General features: G+C 40.0%; 1 protein-coding gene across 2 annotated transcripts in view; it reads right to left on the reverse strand.

The window, feature by feature from the left end:
* Positions 1-25892, reverse strand: part of LOC127417443 (Friend leukemia integration 1 transcription factor-like) — a 41570-nt gene that overhangs the window by 5170 nt on the left and 10508 nt on the right. For both annotated transcript variants that reach the window (XM_051657510.1, XM_051657511.1), the window contains 4 exons: positions 24998-25209; positions 24605-24756; positions 23094-23297; positions 5595-5663 (listed from right to left, as the gene is read on the reverse strand). In XM_051657510.1, coding sequence (XP_051513470.1) covers positions 5595-5663; positions 23094-23297; positions 24605-24756; positions 24998-25209 — 637 coding nt within the window. The remainder of the gene's footprint in view (positions 1-5594; positions 5664-23093; positions 23298-24604; positions 24757-24997; positions 25210-25892) is intronic.

The following is a 25892-nucleotide window of genomic DNA, read 5'->3' on the forward strand; positions in this document are numbered from 1 at the left end:
AAATGAATAATGTTCTTTGGTTTGTTTATGAGAGTACAAGTCATCTGTTTTTGTATGAGCTAACTCGTAAAAAATCTTACGATTTCACTGTGTCATACTAATTATTACCACTTGTCATGAGACCAGGTTGAGCAAACATTGCTTTCCATTTAATGTTACTCTTTTAAATCTTCTATCATCCTCTGTTTTAAAAAACTCACTCTTTCTCTCTAACGATGTTTCATCCCTCACTCTCTCAATGTCTGTCAGATCTGATCTGGAGACCGGGCCAAAGAAAAAGAGAGAGAGAGTCCTGAGAGAGTTACATTTCCTGCCTGCCGAGTCTGCTCACACAACCTCTCTTTGTTTTACTGGCCTTTTTTCCCTCGTTTTTTCATTCCCCTCTGCCATGAAAAAATACACAGCAGCAAGGACGAGAAGAGGGGTCACAAACCGATGGGGAGAACGGAGAAGAAAGAGAGAGTGAGGGAGTGAGAGAGAGAGAGAGAGAGAGAGAGAGAGATGGAGAAAGAGAGAGAGAGCAGACGGAACACATCATCGGAATTTAAAAAGAAAACAATGGTGGTGGCCATTGCTACTGTCTGATAGAGCTAAGGAACTTGTAGAGGAGCGAAGCTCCACTCTTTTGAAACATAACAGTGAGAAAGACTGACGGATATGGCCACCAGCTCTCAAATGTAAAATTATGTAGGGAAGGGCAGTGGGGCCCATAATCCTAATTTAATAACATCAGAACTCAACTGCAAAACAAGATACAGGCGTGCATCTGGGATATGGATAAAACTGGTCAAATGCTTCTTTAAAATTTCTCCTAGCCTGATTAAGTGTCCATAATTTTGTTTTGCTTCACAGTCAGTAATGTACAATATGCATCACTATTTTATTCCATAAAGACCCAATGCAGAAAACGTGAGTATTATCTTGCTTAAACAACTGTGTTCGGTGCATTGCTCAGAGATCTAAGCTTCTCCCTGCTCTGCTTTGCTTTGGGTGTGGTGTCTTCTCAAGAGACCAAGCTGCAGCTATCCTAGTCAAAACAAGATCCTGGCCCAGCCAGTTGTCTAGACTAGCTCAGTTTTAAAACTGTATGCTCAAAAGTTAAGTGTTTATAGGCATTTTTCACCAAAAGAAGATCTGTAAGATTCTATTATGAACAGTTTTGTCTAAGGCTGGTCATGTTTGTTAATTTTATCAGTTATTAACATAACATCTAAATGTAGAAATGTGAATGTTTTAGGTTCCAAAAATACTGTGATTGTACTGACTGTCATTCATAGGGTACTAAAGACAAGATCGTTAGTTTAGATCAGTGTAATATAATAATAATTGTTAATACAGAGAATTAATCTGTATTAAACTTTACCTACATGTGGGAAATTGGTCTAAAAACTAATGACATAAGATGAAAGATTAAGCCCATAAATCATCCTATCAAGATCTTAATCTTCTACGGAAAGATGCAGAGCTGTTAAATGGACACTATTTTGACAGTTTTAGTATGTGTGCTTTCTTGGATTAAACTCAAGACTCAAGGGGAGGTTTATGGATCACAAACTAAAGTAAATATCATATCCAGTGACATTTGTACACTGAAAGAAGGCATTCATTTAATAATTTGTTTTCCCTGTTGAAAAAACTAGCATTGCTTTTGTGTACTATGGAACAATGAAACATCGGATATGGGACTAGAAGAGGGAAGCATATTTCAGGTTATTGACATGCATCAGTTAATTGTATTGCATAAATATATATATATATAAAAAAGTATAAAATGAGTAACCAAATTTGTGCACTATTTTTGTTTTTCCTTTCATTAAATAGTGTTGGACAGAAGGCTAAAATTTCATGACTGGTTTGCATCGATTTGAAATTCTGTTTGTTGTTTGGTTGGTTTCTATGGGAAGAAAAGTCGTACAATATACTACATTTCTGCCATGACAAAATAATTATTATGAGTTGTCATGAGTCTATGTTGGTTTTGGATACTATTCCCCAGCATAGGATGCTGGTGTCCATAGCAGGCTTTTAACTATTGCAACTTAACAAGCAAGCCTCCCTTGGTCAACCGGCTTCATCAGAAAGACCATGCTAGTTGACACGCATTTTTTGCTGGTGAACAACATGGCTATGATGGTCCACCAGCTAGACCAGCACCAAACCAGCACAGACCAGCATGGAAAATGGTAATACCAGTGTATATGCTCTTATACAGATACCTTTTAATGAAGCTTTTCTCTTCTTGGACTGTCCATCACATTGCATATACTCTGTACAGTGCTATACTATGACTGACAACTGTGAGAAGGGGTCAAAGGTCTTACAGCCCTCTCAGCATTATCTTATCTCCAAGCCCACTGTACTAATGACCCTAATATGTGTCTCTCAGTATAGAACAGGTGGTCTGACTTCTGGCTTTTATCAGGATAGCCAATCCTCTGGTCTTACCCAGATAGCACTTCTCTCAGGAGCTCATGGCTATCACTGTTATTGCAGCCCTGTGCTTTCTGAAGTGGGAATGCCCAAAGTGGTCAATTCTCCAGAGAGATTGTCAAATGTTTACTTAAATGGTTTATGGAAACTGATTTTCTTGATGAGTTTGGAGCTTGATTTAATGTGGATGCTTATCTTGTGTCATCAGTAGAAAGTACACAAGTAAATTGAATAAGTCAAGGCACTCATTGGCTGTTATCTCTGTTGGTTATTATTTTATTTTTTTTATTAATTAATTTTTTTATTTGTGCATCATATGACACCACGGATACTCACAGCACGGGAGGCTCATGCTACTCTCCGCGATCCACACACAACTTACCACGCGCCCCACTGAGAGCGAGAACCCCTAATCGCGACCATGAGGAGGTTACCTCGTGTGATTCCTCCCTAGCAACTGGGCCAATATGGTTGCTTAAGAGTCCTGGCTGGAGTAACTCACGACTCCAGGGGTGGTAGTCAGCATCAATATTCGCTGAGCTACCCAGGCACCTTTCTCTGTTGGTTATTTAAGCCAAAGAGTATTCTCAATAAAACAACAATCCACAATAAAACCTTCTGCCTGACACCACTTTTTAAAACTGACTAAGGTTATGCTTCAAAAATCTCTGTTGGTCATTTAAGTCACAGAGTATCCTCACTAAAAGAACAATCCACAATAAAACCTTATGACTGACACCAGTCTTTAAAACTGACTGTGGTTATGCTTGAAAAACCAGTTAGCTAACCTGTTGTCTGTTAAATGTCCAGCTATATAAACAACATCCTGACTGTAATGCAACTCCATGTGAAGTAAAGCTCTTCACAGGTAGTAACCTCTACAGCCATAAAACCTCATATGATGAGCACCCCTTAGACAAGACACTAATGCATATACTGTTGCTGATTTGATGTTAGCATATACTGTAGCTAGCTAAGCTATAGTCTAAGAAAAAAGAACATGCATTTCTTAGTGTTGGGTATGTCCAACTTTTGCTATAACAAAAGCATGCACTCAAGCTGGAATGGACTTCACAAGTTTGTGCAAAACTAAAAGATTTGAATGCTCTAAACAGCATCTTTGCAATACATTGTTGAATGTTGTTATACAAGGGGATGCACACAATTCTACCTCATGTTTCCAAAGGAGTATAATCTGCTGCTTTCAATTACAATATATCAGGAGCATGCATATGATTCTTAAAAATACTATCACGGTTGGTAACTCTGTAGCTTTTGAAACAGACCATTTTGGGGCACACCACAATAAAGACTGAGAACTGTTTTTGTAATAAATAGAATGAACCCCTTAAAGCAAACTTTCAATGCTCTTGTGGCATACAAAATCAGTGTATTTCACTCAAATAGACACTTAAAACAATACACATGTCTTCTATTAACTCAATGTGTACACATTTCATTTTAAGAATAAGCTTTTCTCTTTTTTTTTTCTCCTGCATTATTCACAGAGACACCTGTCTCTCTACCCGTCCTCTCAGTGTCACTGTCTCTTTCTCTGCTGAATGCTCTGATACTGGTTTTTGTCTTGCTAATTGTCTTCCTGCGATGAGAGCCCCTTTTCTGTCTGTGTTCAGGTGGAAACTGAATGGTTGATGCTTTTTATTTGTGCCACACAAAGACAGCACCTGCTGGGCAGCTCGCCACTGCCTGGAGCCTTGCTCTGTTATACAAGGAAGATGGAAAGAGGGGACAGGGGCCAACTAAACACTCTGCAATGCCATTATTGTAGTGAAATGATAGGACTCACTTCCTCAAATGAATCCTAATGTCATATCCATATGCACAACCCGTTCTCACTCCTAAAGTGTCAAATACTGCCGCTTGTGCAAGAGCCCAGCGCATCAACAGGTGGACGCCAAAAGCACCCTTTGGTGTCAGTTTCCAACGCATCTGGCAAGCGCATTGCTTTCAATGACAAACGTTCTGCATCAAAGACTTTTACCATTGTCAAATTATGTGTTGGGGTAGAATTTTGTCATTCTGACATGATATGTTGGGGTATGATTTTCATTATGTTTGAAATCAGCCACATTTATTCACAATGGTAATGTTTAATCAGCAACATGTAATATTTTACAGTGGTTAATGTTTAATGCGTTATTTTATATACACATTCTGCTCTGCTGATGTGACCTGTTCATTTCTGGGTGTACCTGTTCATCTCCGCCGTACACATTCAGCTCTCGATTCATTCTACTAACAAATTCAAAAATCACCGCCATGAGAAGGCGTCAGTGCGACATCAAACACCATGTCTTGTGACCGATTACGACCGATTACGATGAGCTCAAGTTCAGATGTATCTTTTGAATGAGATGTGTGACTGGTATTGGATGGCGCTACCTTCACGGGGGGAGGGGGGGATTTTCAACTATTAAAATCTTCGGTTTCACTCTGATCCTCATACAATGTTTTCGTATGGTTTGGAATTATTATAGTGATTTTGTATCATTTTTATTTTAAATAAATGATTGTGACTGTACTTTTATCTACTTGTTATGTCTTTAATATTGTTGAGAATTGGTTAGGTTTAAGCATAATGGTGGGGTCGGGTGCTTAAAAATATCAAATATATTTTGTAATGTAAATTTAAATTATTGTTACTAAATTTACCCAACCTCATCCCTAAACCTAACCAATTATCAAAGATGTTAAACATGAAACCTCATTCATGATTTATATAGTTGATAATGGATTGTGGGATCAATCAACATGATCGTGTTATATAACCACACCAATATATGTATAAGTATAATAAAACATATTGCAGTTAAACACACACAATACTATCCAAATTTTGGCAGTGATGCCTCCCTTTTAGACTGCCCTCTGCATCCGTCGGTTACAGGTGCCAGAGGATGCTTTTGGCATCTGTAGATTGACGCGCTGGGCTCTTACACAAGTGGCAGTATTTGACGCCTCTGGAGTGAGAATGGGTTCATATACATTGTTCATGTAATGTGCCATTTGTGTCTCAGAATTAGTAATCCATGGTAGCATAAATTAAAGAGGGAAGATTTCCAGTGAGAAATATTGCATATACAGATAAGAAGAGCAAAAAATATTTAGATGACAATCAGTGTACAGTATGTGCTTATTAATACCTTCTTTGGCAGACAGGCGAGGAGATTGATCAGTATGAGATGGTGTGTTGTATGATATTGATGAGCTACCTGCAAAAGAAACACAACAAAAAAATAGTTGGTAACACTTTATAATAAAGTGTCATCTGTTAACATTAGTTAATGCATTAAATATAATTAACTAACAATGAACAATATATTTATTACAGCATTTATTAAGGTTTGCTACTATTAGCTAATAAAATTACAACTGTTCATTGTTAACTAATGTTAAAAAATACAACTTTAGATTTTAAAAATATATTAGTTAATATAGTAATTAACATTAACAAACATTAATTAATGCTGTAAAATTGTTCATTGTTAGTTCATGTTAACTAATGTTGTTAACTAATGTTAACAAATTCTAGTTTATTGTAAAGTGTTACCAAATAGTTGTTAGAAAATAAAGTAATTCAATAAGGTGTATGTTTAAAACATGTGAACAAATCTGCCAAAGAAACAAAACAAAATACTTCAATACATGCTGTATTCATATATTCTGTATTCTGCTGTATTTTGTATTCAATATTCAATATGCTGTATAGTCTCTGAAAGCAAGTCAAAACATTTTGTAGCACTTTGTCTCACATGCACCTTTTTAAATTGATTTTAGATCTTTGCAAAACAAGGAGAATATATTGATTAAGATTATTTTCCCACTGCAGCAGTAAAGTATTGTACAAATACTGTATAAGCACTCTCCTTCATAACATTTTTTAAGCTGCTATATTCTATGAAGTTATTGCCATGATGCTAGGATTTGTATTAAATTTTCTGGCCATGGAAATTATACTTACAGAATAGTTGAGATTTCCAATTGAGGTTTGTAAATGTATATTAACTATGTAACTACAATGTAACAAGCCAAATAATTAATCATTTTAAATCAAGGCACTTAATCAACCGTCTACCATTAAACGCTGATTCTCAAAATGTATTTCTTTTCACGCAAACCTCCTCAATTTTTGTCAACCAGAATTATCACAATCCCAACACAATCTGCACTGTGCACATTTTCCAGTGATCCACCACAGGCCTGTCCTGAAGCTCTCTCTTAATTTTTAGCTGCTTAACTCATAAATCAGCGCAAAGGAAAACAGAAGGAAAATTGCTCTGGCAAAACACAAGTCTTTCTACTATGGATGGAGCGGTGGGATTTCAGCAGACGTTAAAGGGGGGATGATCTATTTTCTGAATGAGCAAAAAGAATGGGAAACAGTCAGGTGATGTTTGAAATTTCTGTGTTGTTTGATCAGTTCAAAGGAGAAGGGAAGGTGTTTTAATATAAGTACGTGTGCTTGTTTGAGTGTGTGTAAGAATGTTTTATGGGGAGGAGAGAGTATTGAACACATATTTTAACCTCCAGGCCCCTAACCCCACTAAGCGCTAGTGTTTGGGCCACAGAACAGGGCAGCCTTTGTGAGGGGTGCGATCCCCACACAGCAATCAAAGACTGCTGTTCCCATATAAAAATAAACCCCCACATATCCATGTGGAAGAGAAAAAGAGAGAAATACTTGTATAGAGAAAGAGGTGAGTAAAATAGAAACAACAACAAAGAAAAATCTGATAGTTCATTACTTTTTCTAATCATAAGATAACTAATTACAAAAAATTTCACCTTGATAACATCCATCACACATCCCCTGTGAAAATAGTTACATTACTAATTTTTGGGGTTTCAGAGACCCCAGATGCACTAAATGCAATACATTTTTACACGTAAATTGATGGGGTCTCTGGGACCCCAAACATAAAGCTTTTGTACTACAACATTTTGCTAGCAATTGCCAGCTGAATTTTGTGTGCAGTTGAAAGTGTGCTAACGTTTCTGTGGTTCTTGTTGCTCCCCTGTTAGATCTGAATGCTTTAGAGTGGTTTGGATTAAAACTCTTTGAACTCACAACTTACATCCCTGTTCTCTGTTAGCCAACGACCACATACTCTCATCAACACAGAGTAATGGGGGAACAACAGATGTGTGACAACAATAGTGCATAGAGCTGCTCAGATCACTGATACAGGTTCAAACCTTGCTAAGTTGACCGTTCAATAGTGCAAAAACAAAAAGGTTGTACAGTAGTACAGATACACAAAACCTCAAGGCACTACTGAGGAAAGTGCTGAAAAGTCCAACTCAAGTGATAATCCATTACAAATGGAGGACAGATCAGTAAAAGCTTGTGGGAAAGGGAGCACAAGGGAGAGAAAGAGAGAATAAGCTGTCCATATGTTTAAGGTCTGTGTAAACCATCAACGGTCTTTGAATGTCCCACTCTGAAACATCACTGTGTCTCATACCGCCAGACCTCCAGCACTGAATGTAACGAGATATATATATATATATATATATATATATATATATATATATATATAAACTGTATATATTTATATTAATTAAGAGACCACTGCAAAATTATCAGTTTATCTGGATTTACTATTTATAGGTATGTGTTTGAGTAAAATTAACATTTTTGTTTTATTCTATGAAGTACTGACAACATTTCTCCCAAATTTCAAATACAAATATTGTCAATTAGAGCATTTATTTGCAGAAAATGACAACTGGTCAATCTTCTTTAAGCATATTTTTCAAGGTAAAAAAAAATATAATCTGAATCATGAAAATTCAGTTTTAAGTTTGTGTGTGTGTGTGTGTGTGTGTGTGTGTGTGTGTGATTGTTCCATTATTCCTTTGTGATATAATTTGCTGTTTTAAGGTTTTCTAGTCACATGACAACAAAATGGTTTCTTGCATGTTGGTTATTACATGGCCCAGTTCGGAATGACATATTACCATACTACTCTTACTATTTCTGCCATAAACAAACATGGCAGAAGTACTAAGAGTAGTATGGGTAGTATGGCATTCCAGACTCAGCCATAGACTTCGATTTGACGGTCAAAAGTATTTCAATTATAAATGTCAATGTAAAACAAAACTGATTTACTTGTTATTTTTAAGAATAAGTTATTAACAATTATGCCAAACTAAATGACAACCTAAAGCTTTTAGCCTAAAAATAAAATCACCACTTTTAATGGATTTTCTTTCTTTATTATTATCAAAATGAGCATTAATTAGGAAACTGAATACTTGTTGATCAGATATGTTCATCATATATTCAAGTCAGTATATGAAATGTATTTCCAATGTGTTTTTAAATAACATAATAGTTTCAAACAAAAGACATGAGACATGTTATTGACCTTTGTATTTAGATATGTTAAGTATTTCTGTGTGTATGTGTGCTTATGTCTGCCTATGTGCACATCGAATGTATTATTCTGTCACCTTTCAACACTGTAAACATGTTTTGCCTGGTAACCTACAAAAATGCCTAATGTATAACAACCGCAAGTTACCGCTTTTTTTTTTTTTTTTGCCTTTTTAGCACATGCACATGCACACACACACAAACACACACACACAGACAGACACACACAACAGTCTGCACAGTGTATAAGTTGAGATAAAGGCACCAGTTGGGCACGGCTCATCTCCTGCACTGAAATTCTGACAAATTCCCAAATTGCACCCAAATTGAAAGCACATTGGTGAGTAGGTGGCAATCACTTATAAAATCTGGATAAGTGACCAACAGCATAGCCAAAAGAAAACCTTATGTAGATACCAGCACTGTAGAGCTCACCACCGTATCGCTGCATACAGCACTGAAACATATTCAGCAGTTCTACATCTAAATGATCTGTTATAACCCATCAACCTGTTATGATATTAATGTGTGTGTGTGTGTGTGTGTCTGTGTGTGTATTTGTGTATGAGTCAGTGTTAGCTTGCAGTGTGGCCTGAGGCGGGACTCGTCCCTGCCCTACTCCACTGTGTATAGGCTTAATGACACACAGGAATGTTAATCAGACTATGTGTAAACACCACAGCATGCACACAGATGTGTATGAAATGATTATGCTGTGGACTGTCACATTTGCAGATAGCAGGGACAGGAAACATGTAGCAGGCCAAGGGATGCAGTGTGTTGGTGTGTGTTTGTGGACCCATTGTGTGAGCAGAACCACAGGGCTGTATTGTGGAGTGCTCCACTGCTTGTGTGTGACTGTGTTTGTTTGTTTTCCAAAAGGGAAGAGATCAGTTTTAGTTTCGGCCCCTGAAAGCCCCATGTCTTGAGAGAAAGAGTCTTGGCAAATATTTGGTCCTACATATATATGCACTCACATTCCCAAACGCTCATCTTTTTCAGTGGACACATGAGACATACATGAGACATACATGAGACACATATATTAACTGCATTAACATGCAGTCCTCTTAAAGCCACAAACAGGTAAACGAATCCAAATGTCCAATCTAGTCTCAAATAAACACATTAACATACTTATATTTTTGCAAATTCATTTTTAAGTGACAAATTGTACATATTCTAGCAGTTTCCTGGTGAAATTGAAATGATAGAGGCTCTAAAATAATTACTTTTATTTCTTTTCAAACAAATCAAAAGTAAAATGGCAGATAATTTTTTTTTCTTAAAGACATACTTTTCACCTTGATCCTCACACAATGCTATATTATCACATCTAAACATTTTTACTATAGCACATTACTTCTAAGGCAATACTGTATGTTTAAAGGTTTGCATATTCACATAATCAGCTACATGTAATTTCATTTTATGTACATTTTATTTTAACTACAAGTTTAGTTTGAATAGTGGAGTAACTCAACTGAAAGACAGGGCCGGCCCATCCTACAGGCAATACAGGTGACCACCTGGGGCCCTGGCGTGTCTTAGGGGACCCCGCGAACACGTGCAAAGCATATGAACAAGTCATAGAATTTAAAACATCGGTGACTTTCAATTTGAAATTCTCCACAGTCCAATGATTTCCAGAGTGCTTACACACTGGATATCATGCAACGCATGTGGACCTAATCATTTACCATACACGTGGACCTGATCATTTAACATACAAATCACAATGATGGTAAAAACTAAAAACATCATATTACTTATAAAATGAGCTCTGACTAATCCCAAAAAGACAAATAACTGAAAGTGACAACAAATTAATTAACATCAGTGTATTTAAAATCGGCAAGAAATAAAGCTAAGCACTACACACTAATCTGCATAATTTATTCATAACGCTGGGAACTAGAGCGCGGTTTCTTTTCACAATATTATTAGACAGGAATTCAGACACTGCCGATATAAAGATGCAAAAAAACTCACATAGAGTGAAAATATGAGCATTTAATCTGCAAAATAGCCAAACCATCCTATCTGCAAAGATGTTAGCGCTCTAAGAGGCATGTGCTTTTTCTTTACATTTGTTTACAAAAATATATTTCGAGGTGTTGTGTTAATAGGTCCTATTTAAAATATGTAATTTTATTTATAAATAATAATACATTATACATTGCTGTAGTTACCTTATTTTCCCTGATGTTTTAATTTTTATTAACTTTTGCACACAATCTGGCCAACTTTTTTGTTTTCATTGATATTGTTGTTCTAAATAAACATTTCAAGCATTTTAAGCAGAATTTCAAGCATTGTCAGCAGTGTCCTATACAATTAAAACTATCTAAAACTATTTTAAACAGCATTTTCTTATTTAGTGTAACTTTAATGAGTAACACTTATGGTTATATTTGTTAACATTAGTTAACTACATTAGTTAACATGAACTAACAATGAACAATACTTAATCTTATTTAATGTTCATTTCTACATATACTAGTCCATATTTGAAGGACAGTTTAACACCACCAACTCAACAAAAGCATGTGGCAGGGAATTAACATCACCACGGACTTTAAAGGGAATAAAAACTCCGCCATGAACACCGCTGCCTCTCTCCCGGATGAGCTAAATACTTTTTATGCTCGTTTTTTGGGGAATAACACCGCCCTCACGGAGAGAGCTCTCGCGGCCGAAGCTACAGAGGTTAGTTCACTCTCCGTCTCTGTAGCGGATGTAACCCGATCCTTCCAACAGGTGAATATCTGCAAAGCCGCGGGCCCAGACGGCATTCCGGGCCGCATCATCAGAGTGTGCGCAAACCAGCTGGCTGGTGTTTTTACAGACATTTTCAACCTTTCCCTCTCTTTGTCTGTAGTCCCCACATGCTTTAAAACATCCACCATTGTGCCTGTTCCAAAGCAATCAAAAATAACTTGCTTAAATGACTGGCGTCCTGTTGCTCTGACCCCCATCATCATTAAATGCTTTGAGAGACTAATCAGAGATTACATCTGCTCTGTGCTGCCTCTCTCTCTTGACCATTGCAATTTGCTTACCGCAACAACCGCTCCACTGATGATGCCATTGCATCTACAATACACACTGCTCTCTCCCACCTGGAAAAAAAGAACACTTATGTGAGAATGCTGTTTGTAGACTACAGCTCAGCATTCAACACCATAGTGCCCTCCAAGCTAGATGAGAAACTCTGGGCTCTGGGTTTAAACAGCTCGCTGTGAAGCTGGATGCTGGACTTCCTGTCAAGCAGACGCCAGGTGGTTAGAATAGGCAGCAACATCTCCTCATCACTGACCCTCAACACTGGAGCCCCACAGGGCTGTGTTCTCAGCCCACTCTTGTATTCCTTGTACACACATGACTGTGTGGCAACACATAGCTCCAATGCCATCATTAAGTTTGCTGATGACACGACGGTGGTAGGTCTGATCACTGACAATGATGAAACAGCCTACAGAGAGGAGGTGCACACTCTGACACACTGGTGTCAGGAGCACAACCTCTCCCTCAACGTCAGTAAGACAAAGGAGCTTCTGGTGGACTTCAGAAGAAAAGACAGAGAACACAGTCCCATCACCATCAATGGAGCACCAGTGGAGAGAGTCAGCAGCTTCAAGTTCCTGGGTGTCCACATCACTGAGGAACTCACATGTTCCATCCACACTGAAGTCATTGTGAAGAAGGCTCATCAGCGCCTCTTCTTCCTGAGATGGCTGAGGAAGTTTGGAATGAACCGCCACATCCTCACACGGTTCTACACCTGCACTGTAGAGAGCATCCTGACTGGCTGCATCTCCGCCTGGTACGGCAATAGCACAGCCCACAACCGCAAAGCACTGCAAAGGGTGGTGCGAACTGCTAGACACATCATCGGAGGTGAGCTTCCCTCCCTCCAGGAAATATATACAAGGCGGTTTGTGAAAAAAGCTCGGAGGATCATCAGAGACTCCAGCCACCCGAGCCATGGGCTGTTCTCACTGCTACCATCAGGCAGGCAGTATCGCAGCATCAGGACCCACACCAGCCGACTCCATGATAGCTTCTTCCCTCAAGCAATCAGACTTTTGAACTCTTGATCTCCCACGATCAAAATACAACAGCACTGCACTTTATTACTCTTACTCTTATATCTCACACTGGACTGTCATAAATTATATTATTATTATATTATATTCTCTCTTAACAACTTACTATCAGCCGACAGCCTGAATGTCAATACAGTACAATACAACCTACAGTACATTCTATATATACTACTATATATACTTTTTTAAATTTTTTAATTTTTGTTGAATAATAAAAAAAAAGTGTATCTATATTGTGTATATTGTATACTGTACAGGGTATGTTATTATTTGTATATTGTTTTGTGTAATTATGTGTATATTAGACTTTAAATTGTGTTGTGTTAATTTGATGTTATTGTAAATTGGTATATGTCTCATCGCTGTCACGACTGCTATGTTGATTGGAACTGCACCCAACAATTTCACACACCATTGCACTTGTGTATATGTGTGACAATAAATGTGATTTGATTTGATTTGATTGATTTGATTTGATATTTAACAATAGTTAATACAATATGAACTTACATGAACAATCAATAAACAACTGTATTTTTATAAATTGACATTAGCCAATTAATAAATGCTTGAAATTGTATTATAGATTGTTAATGATAACTAATGCAAACCTTATTGTAAAATGTTACCCAGTAATTATCATACTTGCAGTTTCCATGACCTCATTTTAAATGAGACACTAGTTTATTTGAACTTCTAGAAAAAAGTTGAAAGGTGGTCAAAATAAGGCGATAAAATGGTGACTTGTTAAACACCTAAAATACACATATTCCTTTATGCATGCATATATGCATATATCTAAAAATCCTTAAAACAAGATCAATTTGATTTATCTTGTTTTAGAAACAACACTGCATAAGACATTTTGGTTCCCTATCTGTCACTCACTCGACATTGTGTCGATGTAGTGACAACAGGGGTCGCTCTTGGGAGCCCCAAACACCTCTGATCTTTGAGAAAAGGCCAATGGGAAATAGCGAGTGGAATTTGCATGCCACTCTCCCGGACAGATGGTATAAAAGGAGCTCGCTTACAACCACTCATTCAGATTTTTTATTCGGAGCCAAGCGGTGTTCATTCATTGAATTCCACTGCCGTTCCATTCACCTCTGTGTATGCTGTTGGATATACGGCGCATTTCAGCGGTTTCTCCCCCTCGTGCATGGATTAAGTGCAGAGAACGTCCCTGGACGCTTCGACAGCTAAAAAGAGAGAATATATTCTAAAGTAGAAGAGTATTAGGGTATTTTCCTCAAAAGAGTGGTACTGACGGAGAGCGTCTTTTAAAGATGCCTTTCCGTCTGTGTATAGTTCCTGGTTGCGGTCGTTACCTCTCTGCCTCTGACGGCCACAATTGCTGTCTCACCTGTTTGGGCTACAGCCACGCTGAGACAGTGTTCGTGGATGGCTCATGTTCTCACTGCGAGAGCATGACCATGGCAACGTTGCGGTTGCGGCTTTCCTTCTTCAGGGGGAAAGCCACTACAGCCGCTCCCCGCCCCTTCTACCTATGGGTACGAGGCCACGACAGTTAGCGCTGGGGGCTATTTGGGGACCCCAATGGGAGTTGTTCCGCCGGGTAACTCCCCACGGACCTCCCATTCCCCAGTACACTTGTTTGCCCCGGTCGAGTTCTGGGATGAGACAGACGGCTCGCCCCTGGGCAAGTTTGATGTCTCATTCGGGGCTCGAGAGCAGGATGAGCTCTCGAACGCAGCATCGGAGAGCGGGCTGACCCAGTCGGACGTGAAGGACTAGACCGGGCTCCCACCTTCGGGTGTGGTTGCCCAGTCTGAGGCAGATGTGGAGCTGGCAATTATCAATTATCTCGATGACTGGTTGATTCTAGCTCACTCTCGAGACCTGTTGTTTGCGCACAGGGACCTGGTGCTCAGGCACCTCAGTCAGTAGGGGCTTCGGGTCAACTGGGAAAAGAGCAAGTTCTCACCGGTTCAGAGCATCTCTTTTCTCGGGATGGAGTTAGACTCACGAACAAGCGTGAACAGTCGGTGCAAGTATGCATTTCCCCCAGAACAGGTCATCCTGGTGGCACCCTACTTGCCCACACAGACTTGGTTCTTGGAGCTCATGCTCCTCGCGACAGCCCCTCCCTGGCAAGTTCCCTTGAGGGAGGACCTCCTCTCTCAGGGACGGGCACCATCTGGCACCCACGACCAGACCTCTGGAATCACCATGTCTGGTCCTTGGACAGGACGTGGAAGACCTAAGTGGCCTACCACCAGCAGTGGTAGACATGATCACTCAGGCCAGGGCTTCTTCTACTAGGCGCCTGTATGCCTTTAAGTGGCGTTTGTTCGCAAATTGGTGTTCTTCCTGAAGTGGAGACCCCCAGAGATGCGCAGTCAGGTTGGTGCTTTCCTTCCTGCAGGAGAGGTTGGAGGGGCAGCTGTCCCCCTCCACCTTAAAGGTGTATGTGGCTGCTATAGCAGCGCACCACAACGCGGTGGATGGTAAGTCCCACGGGAAGCAGGACCTGATCATCAGGTTCCTTAGAGGCACAAGGAGGTTGAATCCTCCTAGACCATGCCTCATTCTCTCGTGGGATCTCTCCATGGTCCTGCTGGGCCTGCGGAGAGCCCCGTTTGAGCCCTTAGAGTCAATTGAGCTAAAGGCTCTCTCATTGAAGACTGCTCTCCTGACTGTGCTCACATCCATCAAGAGGGTTGGGGACCTGCAGGTGTTCTCTGTCAGCGACACCTGCCTGGAGTTCGGTCCGGCATATTCTCACGTGATCTTGAGACCCCGACCGGGCTATGTACCCAAGGTTCCCACGATCCCTTTTAGGCATCAGGTGGTGAGCCTGCAAGCACTGCCCCAGGAGGAGGCAGACCCAGCCTTTTCGTTGCTGTGTCCGGTGCGTGCTTTGCGCATTTACTTGGACTGCATACAGAGCTTTACATGCTCTGAGCAGCTCTTTGTCTGCTTTGGAGGACAGCGGAAAGGGAGGGCTGTCTCCAAAGAGAGGATCGCCCACTGGGTCGTGGATGCTATCGCTTTGGCATACCAGGCCCAGGACGTGCTGCCCCTTTTGGGACTATGAGCACACTCAACTAGTGTGAATGTGGTGGCCCCCTGGGCCTTGACCAATGGCACCTCTCTAGCAGACATCTGTAGAGCAGCAGGCTGTGCAACACCCAATACCTTCGCGAGATTTTATGATCTCCGGTTTGAGCCGGTTTCGTCCCGTGTGTTGTCAGGTACGAACAGGTAAGTATGCGTGGCAGCTGGCCGGGTGTACCACTTGCGTACAGAGCCTTTCCCCTCCTGGAGGGGAAGACGTGCGCTTTTTTCCCCCATGCGAGTTCACGAGATGGTGAACTCTGGATGTCTTTCCTCCTTAGCCCTGTGGCAGGCGAATTCAACGGAGAAATTCGATGCTGGTTCAGTACAAGCACTAGTATGCCCTGTACTGGGGTAGGTGCTCCACATGTGCCGGTTGCCTATGGGTAAACCCGTGTGAGGAATTTTCCACGGTATGGTTTCCCTGTTGGTAAATCCACATCTTCCTTGGGCAGAGCTCCCTCTGCCACCAGTCGTCGTGTTTGTAGGGCTACTCCTCTCCGGGTAGGACCTACTGCGGGGACTTCTTCCACATGCGATACTGCCGGTCAGTAAGTCCATGTGACGTATTCTCCGCACGTTACCTCCCCTTCAGGCATGGTGTAATCTCTGCGGTGTCTTTCCCCTTGGGAAAAGACAGATAGAGAACTTCTTGGTTACTGTCGTAACCTCCGTTCCCTGATGGAGGGAACGAGACATTGTGTCCCTCTTTCCACAATTCTGAGCTACCCGCTGAAATGGCTGGGACCCTGTCTCGGCTCCTCAGCGCAAAACCTGAATGAGTGGTTGCGAGCCAGCTCCTTTTATACCCGGATGTCCGGGGGAGTGGCATGCAAATTCCACTCGGCAACTCCCACTGGCCTTTTCTCAAAGATCAGAGGTGTTTGGGGCTCCCAGTTGTGACCCCTAGTGTCACTACATCGACACAATGTCTTGTTCCCTCCATCAGGAAAGGAGGTTACGACAGTAACCAAGACGTTTTTCAGAGAATGTATTTTTAACGTGTATTTTGTCTTACTATACTGGCAGAGTTTTTATGGTCAAAACAAGTGAAAAATCTACCAGTGCTGAAGAAGTAATCCAAAGTATTTAGAATACATTACTGACCTTGAGTAATCTAATGGAATACGTTAAAAACTACATTCTACAGCATGTATTCTATAATCTGTATATACAAAAATACATTTCAAAAGTAACCCTCCCAACCCTGTATATATACAGTTGTGCTCAAAAGTTTGCATACCCTGGCAGAAATTGTGAAATTTTGGCATTGATTTTGAAAATATGACTGATCATGCAAAAAAAAATTATTTTATTTAAGGATAGTGATCATATGAAGCCATTTATTATCACATAGTTGTTTGGCTCCTTTTTAAATCATAATGATAACAGAAATTACCCAAATGGCCCTGATCAAAAGTTTACATACCCTTGAATGTTTGGCCTTGTTACAGACACACAAGGTGACACACACAGGTTTAAATGGCAATTAAAGGTTAATTTCCCACACCCTAAGCACAAGGCCAAGTTGACCCTCCAGTGGATACAGCAGAAAAAGGTGAAGGTTCTGGAGTGGCCATCACAGTCTCCTGACCTTAATATCATCGAGCCACTCTGGGGAGATCTCAAACGTGCGGTTCATGCAAGACAACCAAAGACTCTGAATGACCTGGAGGCATTTTGCCAAGACGAATGGGCAGCTATCCCACCTGGAAGAATTTGGGATCTCATAGACAACTATTACAAAAGACTGCACGCTGTCATTGATGCTGCATCATTTTAAACAATTTTAAACAGAATGCAATGTGGAAACTGCGGTAAGAGGTAAGTGCCTTGAGTTCTGTAATCAATCAGTCTGTTGTGTCTCTTAGCTGTGATGAGCCATAATGCTGAAGTTGTGTAGTAATACTAGCGATCACAGAGCACTGTTGTATGTAAACAGTGGCTGATGCGGATTCACTTCACGTCACCAACTGGCTCATATTACACACAAAAATTATCTTTTGCCACCACCTGCTGGCTAACATATGTAATGTAAAAAAAAAGCAACAGTAGCTCTTAACACATCTGCACTGCTCTTACAGTTTAGTTTAGAATGGCACGAACACAAGCGGAGTGATACACAAACAGTGAAGTGTCTGAGTGCTGATGGTGTCAGTCTCTTGTCCAGTCAGATTCGAGGACCAGAACTAACTGTTTTTATATATATATATATATATATATATATATATATATATATATATATATATATATAATTTAGGATTTGCTCAACAAAACAAATATAAGAGGGACCATTGGTAGGGAGGAAGGTTTTGTTCATTTAAAACTTGATAAGGCATGAACCTTAAAAACCTCATCTGTTTGGGATAACATTTAACTTGCTTTTAGTGCCACAAAGTGGACTTTTCACCTCGGAACTGCTGCAATACGTGTATGGAGCAACGCAATATCATTTTTCAAAAAAGTTGCCACAGTCACGTAATTTTCATGAGATCAGGCTACAAATGTCTTTTGGTTGAGAATAGAGAATGAATGGCCTCCAGTAAAAAGGACAAAAGCATCTCTCTTATTATTATTTGATTTTTGCTCGGGACGCCTTCCAAGGCAATACAAATGGTGGAGCAGAGGATTATGAACCATTTCTTCTGTTTCCAAAACACACAGAGGCTAAATCAAAGAAAGAGGCGGAAGGCAGATCCACAATGCCTGGCGCGTAAGCTCTGGCTCAGTCCTGCGGCAGTCGTCCCTAATGAAAGCTCGTAAGACCAAGTTCCCTCAAGAAAACAACCTGACAGCTCACAGACAGGCCGGGCTCTGCCCTAAAACTTACAATGGCTCTCTGTTATATTCCAAGCCTGTATTCAGGCTCACAGCCCGGCCACCAGCACTAAACTGTTGACACCCACGGAATAAAGTTCCCATTACCTCACAGCTGAATCCATGTTTTTTAAGGAGGACCATTTTAAACCACTCAGCCCTGCTGGGACTCTACCCACCTCTGAACCGAGCTGCTGTCATAATGTTTGGATGGGCCAGCTGCTCTAAACATTCAAGCAAAATGCATCTAAATGTGACTCTTCAGAGGACACATAGCGAACGTAAGCCTCTGTTTACCGACTTGCAGCCATGCCGATGGTTCTCGTGCAAACAAAGTCTCAGAGTGATCAGTGTGAGTATTGCTGATGCCAAACAATCCACGCTCACAAACAAAGTTTAGACGATGATCTGTGCACAGATGTGATGTATCCTCCAGACATTTCGCTTATATATGGCACTGATGTATTCAAGTGGATGAGTGGACTTAGTTTTCTTCAAATCCAAGGGATCCTTGCCAAAAACATGCTGGGCCATAACATAAGAAAGCCCTTGGAAGAGAAACGGGGCAAGATGCCTCTGTTGTAAATTAGGGATAAACATTCCCGTGCAGCCTGTAGGCAGGGGCCTCGCAGGCCAGTCTCCTGAGGCCATGCACCTGGGCTTCATCTCTCTAAGTCTGAGGCCGAGAGCACTCAGGGGGAGATGCTCTGGATGGGATGCTTGCTAAAATTCATAATCATCATGACTCTTCCAAACCAAATGCGCCTAGTAAAAGTCAAGCAGGTGGAGCAAGACAGGAGTCCTGCTTTAACTGAAGGCTGTTCTAGCCACAAATGTAATGTGCAACTTATTAAATGAATTTCTTGTAAAATATTTTTGTAAATTTGCTGGACGTTCTCAGTGTGGTTCAAGTGCCATGGCATGGCAAATACAATGACAACATCCATGCAGAATAAAGCCTTTAACAAAACTAGACCAGTTTGATTCCATTTCTAGCATGACTTGTCATGCATTCAACAGTTTTGATTGCTTCCAAGCATTTTACTGTTGTGGTACAATTAATAAAATAGTTTTATAAATAGTTGGGGAACAATTTATTGGTCAGTTGCTTGGCACCTCGTAAATACTCTTAAACAAATATAAACACTGCCCTTAAAAGTCTTGGGGGCAATTTTCAACCAAATTGCCATTAAGCTGGTTTTGTTTAAAAGTAATTGATGCGATCTGCCATGGGAATAGTCAGTTATTCTTAGAGTTAGTCATTGATATTGATTCAAATGCCTCATAGTCATGCTTCATAAGGCTGAAGATGCCTTGTGTTGCACAGTTTGGACTTTCCACTACTAACATCATTGCAAATCACTCAAGTCATTCAAGTTACATTCACATCACACACACTGTAATGTCACAAAATCCTAACAAAAATATTACAATATCAGGTAATATTGCTGTGTGTTCGTCTTTTCACATCATAACAAAAGACTTAAACATGGTTCCAACATATTGGTTTAAAAACAAATTCTGTCAGCCAGGGGTGGACTGGGTCTAAAAAGTGTCTCTGGACTTTTCGGCCTAGAGTGGCTCACCAAACCCGGCAAACCACACCACACAATAATACATCGGCTCATTGATTTCTTTTTCCAGCTCAATTTAAAATTCTTCTGTTGAAAAAATAAAATTCTATTGATAACTAGTCATGACAACGGACCCCATTGGTGTGAAAATTGTCGACGGACACCCGAGGTGGTAACGCATTACACCTGTGCGTTGTTTTTCAATAATTCAATGGGCCAGAGTCAATTATTCCGCTTATACCATGGTTACCACACTTTAAGACATTGTTCAGTGTTTTATCTCAAGACATTTTCTGCTTTTTGTCCCTAAAATGCTCTTGTGAGAGGAACTAATTTCTTTCGCCATGGATTCAGTGTCTTGTGTTAATACAGTCTGAGCCTTCATTGCTAGATCGAAAACTTCACTTTAGATCTAGCAACGGAGGATTGCGAGGCTTGCGCTGCTTGACCGGAGCACTTACTGGAGTAATAAGGTAGTGCCTTTGTGCATGTGTGTGTGAGTTTGTTTTTGAGGGATCGAAAGAGAGAAACTCAGAAACTGAGAGAGATCGCTTCTGGGATTACCTTTTTTGTTGCAGCTCTCATCGGAAGTAAGATTGCTGCAAAATCACCAAGATGTAAGTTTAAGCACTTCTCAGCAGCAGCGAGTGTCGCCATTTTTGTATATAGCTTCTCCGATGTAAAACTTAACAACTGTTTTCAACCTCACTAAGATGCAGGTGTGCACTGACATGATGGCTCTGTTATCAATCGTGAGTAAGTGTGTGCGTAAAGCATAGTGTATGTGTGTCCACATGTGTGGGAGTGTGTGTGTGAGAGGAAGAGGGGGGTGTGAGAGTGTTTCCCACATATATTTCAGATAATATAGGATCTGTTGTATTGATCAAGTGTATCTAGCTTTGATACAGCTCAAGCATTCGTTGCTAGTTTGAAAACGTCACTTTAGGACTAGCAAATGAGGATGCACTGCTTTTGGAGTAACAAGGTAGTGTGTGTGTGTGTGTGTGTGTGTGTGTGTGTGTGTGTGTGTGTGTGTGTGTGTGTGTGTGTGTGAGCGAGAAAACGAGAGAAACTGAGAGAGATCGCTTGTGGAATTATCTGCGTTTAAAGTGGCTCTCCTCAGGAATAACATCACTTCAAATTGCCAAAGTGTAAGTTTAAGTATACTTCTCAGCAGCAGCGAGTGTCGCCATTCTTGCACAGCTTTTCCATTGCTAAACAACTGTTTACAATCCCAGTGAGTCACGGGGGTGCACTGACTTTACTCCCGAGAGAGTTTATGTGAGAGCGAAAGAGAGGGGGAGGGGTAACATGGTGCTTTCCACTATAGCTATGTGAGGCTGATTAGGGCGAAATACATTGAAACATAAAAAGATTCACATATTAAAGTTATTTCAGATAATAGAAACTTTTGTATTGATCAAGTCACGGGGGGTGCGGCTTTATTTATTGGCTGCGACTTGAGTTTCAGTGTGTGTGTGTGTATGTGAGATGAGATGAGAGCAAAAGAGAAAGAGAGAGAGAGAGAAAGAGGAGGAGTCCAAGGATGCTTTTCAATCATAATTTAATTAAATTTAGGACATTATAGACATTGTTTGTCATTCTTATCTGATGTACTTAACCAAAGTCTTTAATTGATTATTTTGTTATGGTAGCCTGTAGGGCTCTTTGAAATAACTGACATAATTTTGCGAAGTGATATGAAACTGTTATGCGGTCAAGACCTGGAACTACTTCATAGCTGTGCATTTACTTGAAAAATAATTGCACACCTTAGTCAAGGTGTCAGAATCAAGCATTCAACAGACCCTTGGTATAAGTATAAACATACATCTTAGACCGCAGGTCTTTGAAGAGAGGATAGTTTGGTTATTTTGCAGGTTAACTACTCATATTTTCACTTTATGTGAGTTTGTTGTGTCTTTATATCGGCAGTGTCTGAATTCCTTCCCTAGATTATTCTTGAAAAAAACGTGAAAAGCCCTATGCTAGTTTTTGCCATCCTTTAATCAAAGACTTAAATAGGAACAAAGTAATATTTTTCATGACTTATATTCTGCATTTCTGTCAGACGTGAGCATTATTCAGCAAGGTGTGCAATCTGTGTCTAATAATACTGTGAAGAAGCTGCGCTCCAATTACCAGTAATGCTTTGCGGTATTAATAAATTATGTAAATGACTGAGTACTGCTCATAGCTTTACTGTTAGTGCTGTTTTTGTATTTATTGTAGCTTGCTGTTATTTGACATTTGGTGATTATTCTGGAGTTCATCTTATAATTAATATGTGTATTTGGTTTACACCATTATTGTGATTTGTATGTCAAGTAATGAGTTCCATGCTTGCGATTTAATATGTGTCAGAGGAAATTTCAAAATAAAAGTCCCTGTAATTTTGTACCATTAGAAATTCTCTATTTATTATTCATGAATTTGGTCAACCACCTATATCGCCTGTTGGATGGGCCGTCCCTGATCATTGCTATCATTATTTCGCTATACTTGAACAACAGCGGGCCAGCCCACATTGCCCAGCGGCCCACTGGAAAAACTCCCGATGCTCCCGATGGCTAGTCCGCCCCTGCTGTCAGCACAAAACCTGACACTACCACTACAAGAATTACAGCAAAAATGAATCAGCAAATTATCTTAAATTAATACAAAAGGAGATGGACTTACTTTCCCTGAGGTAATTAAGATGTGAGAGCAGGACCTCTGTGTTATAAACACTAGTAAGTCTCAGGAAGTCCTCTTTGCTCATCTTGCAAAGTTCTTTTCCATCTGTGCTATGGAACATAGCTGTGTCGATCTCCTGAAGACCATACTCTTTAATGGCCCAGTCTAACCATTGCCGTACGTGGTCTGGAGACCAGAGAGAAGGGTCTGAAATGGCAAATGCAAAAATAAAGAGACTAATTATCTGGAGACTTAAGGATTAGGTAGCTTCCAGACCATTCCAAAGTGTGTGGGAACATTACAGTACCACAACAAACATTGTTGTCTGAGTAATGGCAGATAATTTAAATATTTCATTCAGTCATTTACATAAACATTTAGTATTTTCAGAGAAAGAGAGCAATATGGATTAAAGGTGAGATCACCTTGAGTCTCTAAACATACAATACATATAAATCCTTCTTCGTTTTCTTTTTCTTCTTCTTATTATTATTATTATGATTATTATTATTAATAATAAAATTGTGTCTATTTTTCTTGAGATAACATGAGAAAAAGTAGCTTTAATTCAACTTTTGTTTTTCTCTGTATCACATGAAAATTAAGTCTCAAATATTATCATGAGAAAACAAGACCGATCAATTATAATTCATGGCATTTGAGGGACTCCATTTATTTGGAAACTATTTTTGTAATTCTGTTTGGTGCAGCTAGTTTTGCGAAAATTACACATTTCACCATACTCAAACTAGAGTATGAACAATATTATTAAATTCTAATATTGAGAAGAATTTTTATACATACTAGTTTAAATATTATATACATTTCCCTGCAGCATTTTTTTTTCCCCTTTTCTCCCCAATTTGGAATGCCCAGTTCCCAATGCGCTCTAAGTCGTCGTGGTGGCATAGTGACTCAAATCCGGGTGGCGGAGGACAAATCTCAGTTGCCTCCGCATCTGAGACTGTCAATCCATGCATCTTATCACATGGCTTGTTGAGCACGTTACCGTGGAGATGTAGCACATGTGGAGGCTTCAATGCTATTCTCCGCGGCATCCACGCACAACACGCCCCACCGAGAGCGAGAACCACACATTATAGCGACCACGAGGAGGTTACCCCATGTGACTCTACCCTCTCTAGCAACCGGGCCAATTTGGTTGCTTAGGAGACATGGCAGGAGTCACTCAGCACGACCTGGATTCGAACTCGCAACTTCAAGGGTGGTAGTCAGCGTCAATACTCGCTGAGCTACCCAGGCCCCCTTCCCTGCAGCATTTAATATTTAGTTATAAGTCTTGTTAAAAAAGGTTTGTAAGGGGAATTATATATATATATATATAAAAGGACGCAATGCAAAGAAGAAGAAAAAAATAGAATTAAACATTAAATGTCCACATGCTGTTATTATAACTCCAAAATGTACTCCAATTCAAATCAATTTCTAGCAATAAAAACAGTGTGCGGACATTTACTCATTTTCTACAAGGTAGAAAGAAGAACTGCATATACCTGCTGGAACAATAACTCTCCTCTCATTGGTTGTCATGTTTGGGGGTGGTGCATTCTTCTCGTCCATGTAACCAGTATAGTTCATCTGAGATGCGTCGTTCCCACCCACCATCTTATTGCATTTACCCACACTACAGTCCACCGGAGACTCTCTGCCGGGTACACAGGGAGAAAGAGAGAACAAGAGAGAGACATACAGGCATAGATAAAGAAACAAGGTTGGAGAAAATGTGAGAAAATCAGAGACAGAAAAAGACCACAGAATCTTTAATAAAAAACACTAATGCCTATTATCAGAAATAACCACTCTCAAAAATGCAGAATAATTGTGCCAACAAATGATAACAGATATTAGAATTTAAAATGCCAGTGGTTGAGGTCTTGGTGCTGTACCTGGATCCATTGATATGATCATATTCCCGTTTTACATTGACTCTGACAGGTTGGTTGATCCACTCCTGCTGAGGGGGAATAGGGTTGATCTTGTGGGGTTGGCCATAATCCTGTGTGACAGACGCAGTCATGTCTGTCTTGGGTAAGGGAGCAGCAGCAGCGTAAGGAGGCTCAAACAGGGACTGGTCTTCACTCACCACTGACAATGCCTCCTGGAGGGTTGTAGGGCAGAAACCGTATCACTGCTTGTCATTATAGTGCAAATGACTAATTTCAGTACATCAGTACACAAAAGTTTGTAATCAGTATTAAGTCACACATATTTGTCAGTTGTCTAGCTTTTTGTTAAAGGATGCAAATGAACAATTAATTGCTTATACAGAACATAACCACACCACTGCCATGGAAAAGTGAGAAACATCTTAAAGTCAAGATGAAGCATAAAACACCAATTGCAACTCTGATCTGACGTATTTCGATGTGAAACAGGATATTCAACGAGAAAAAAACAATGGTAGGGTGGGGATTGATTTTACACAAGAGGAATTCATTGGATTGTGAAAAGTAGGCATTACTTTATATATCAGAGGGGAGCCAGGTTGGAAGTAAGGGGTTTAAAAAGAAAGAGGGTTTCACAGATCTGTGATGTCAGCCTGTAAAGCAATGTTGTTTTAAGTAATCACTTTTAAAGACAAACTTTGTATTATAGGGTGAATTTTGACTCCATGTTGAATTCAGTCATTTATATATCAGGTTGCATAGAGAAAATAAGAAAATAAAATGTTCAGTAATAAGATTGAGGTTAACTGTCTAAACATAACCAAAAACATCAGTTATAACAGTTAACTTCACATTAACCACCAAAGCTTTTCTTTTTGAAAAGAAAATTGCAAAA

Source organism: Myxocyprinus asiaticus, chromosome 26 (assembly GCF_019703515.2).
Source record: "Myxocyprinus asiaticus isolate MX2 ecotype Aquarium Trade chromosome 26, UBuf_Myxa_2, whole genome shotgun sequence".
In the NCBI taxonomy this organism is placed as follows: Eukaryota; Metazoa; Chordata; class Actinopteri; order Cypriniformes; family Catostomidae; genus Myxocyprinus; species Myxocyprinus asiaticus.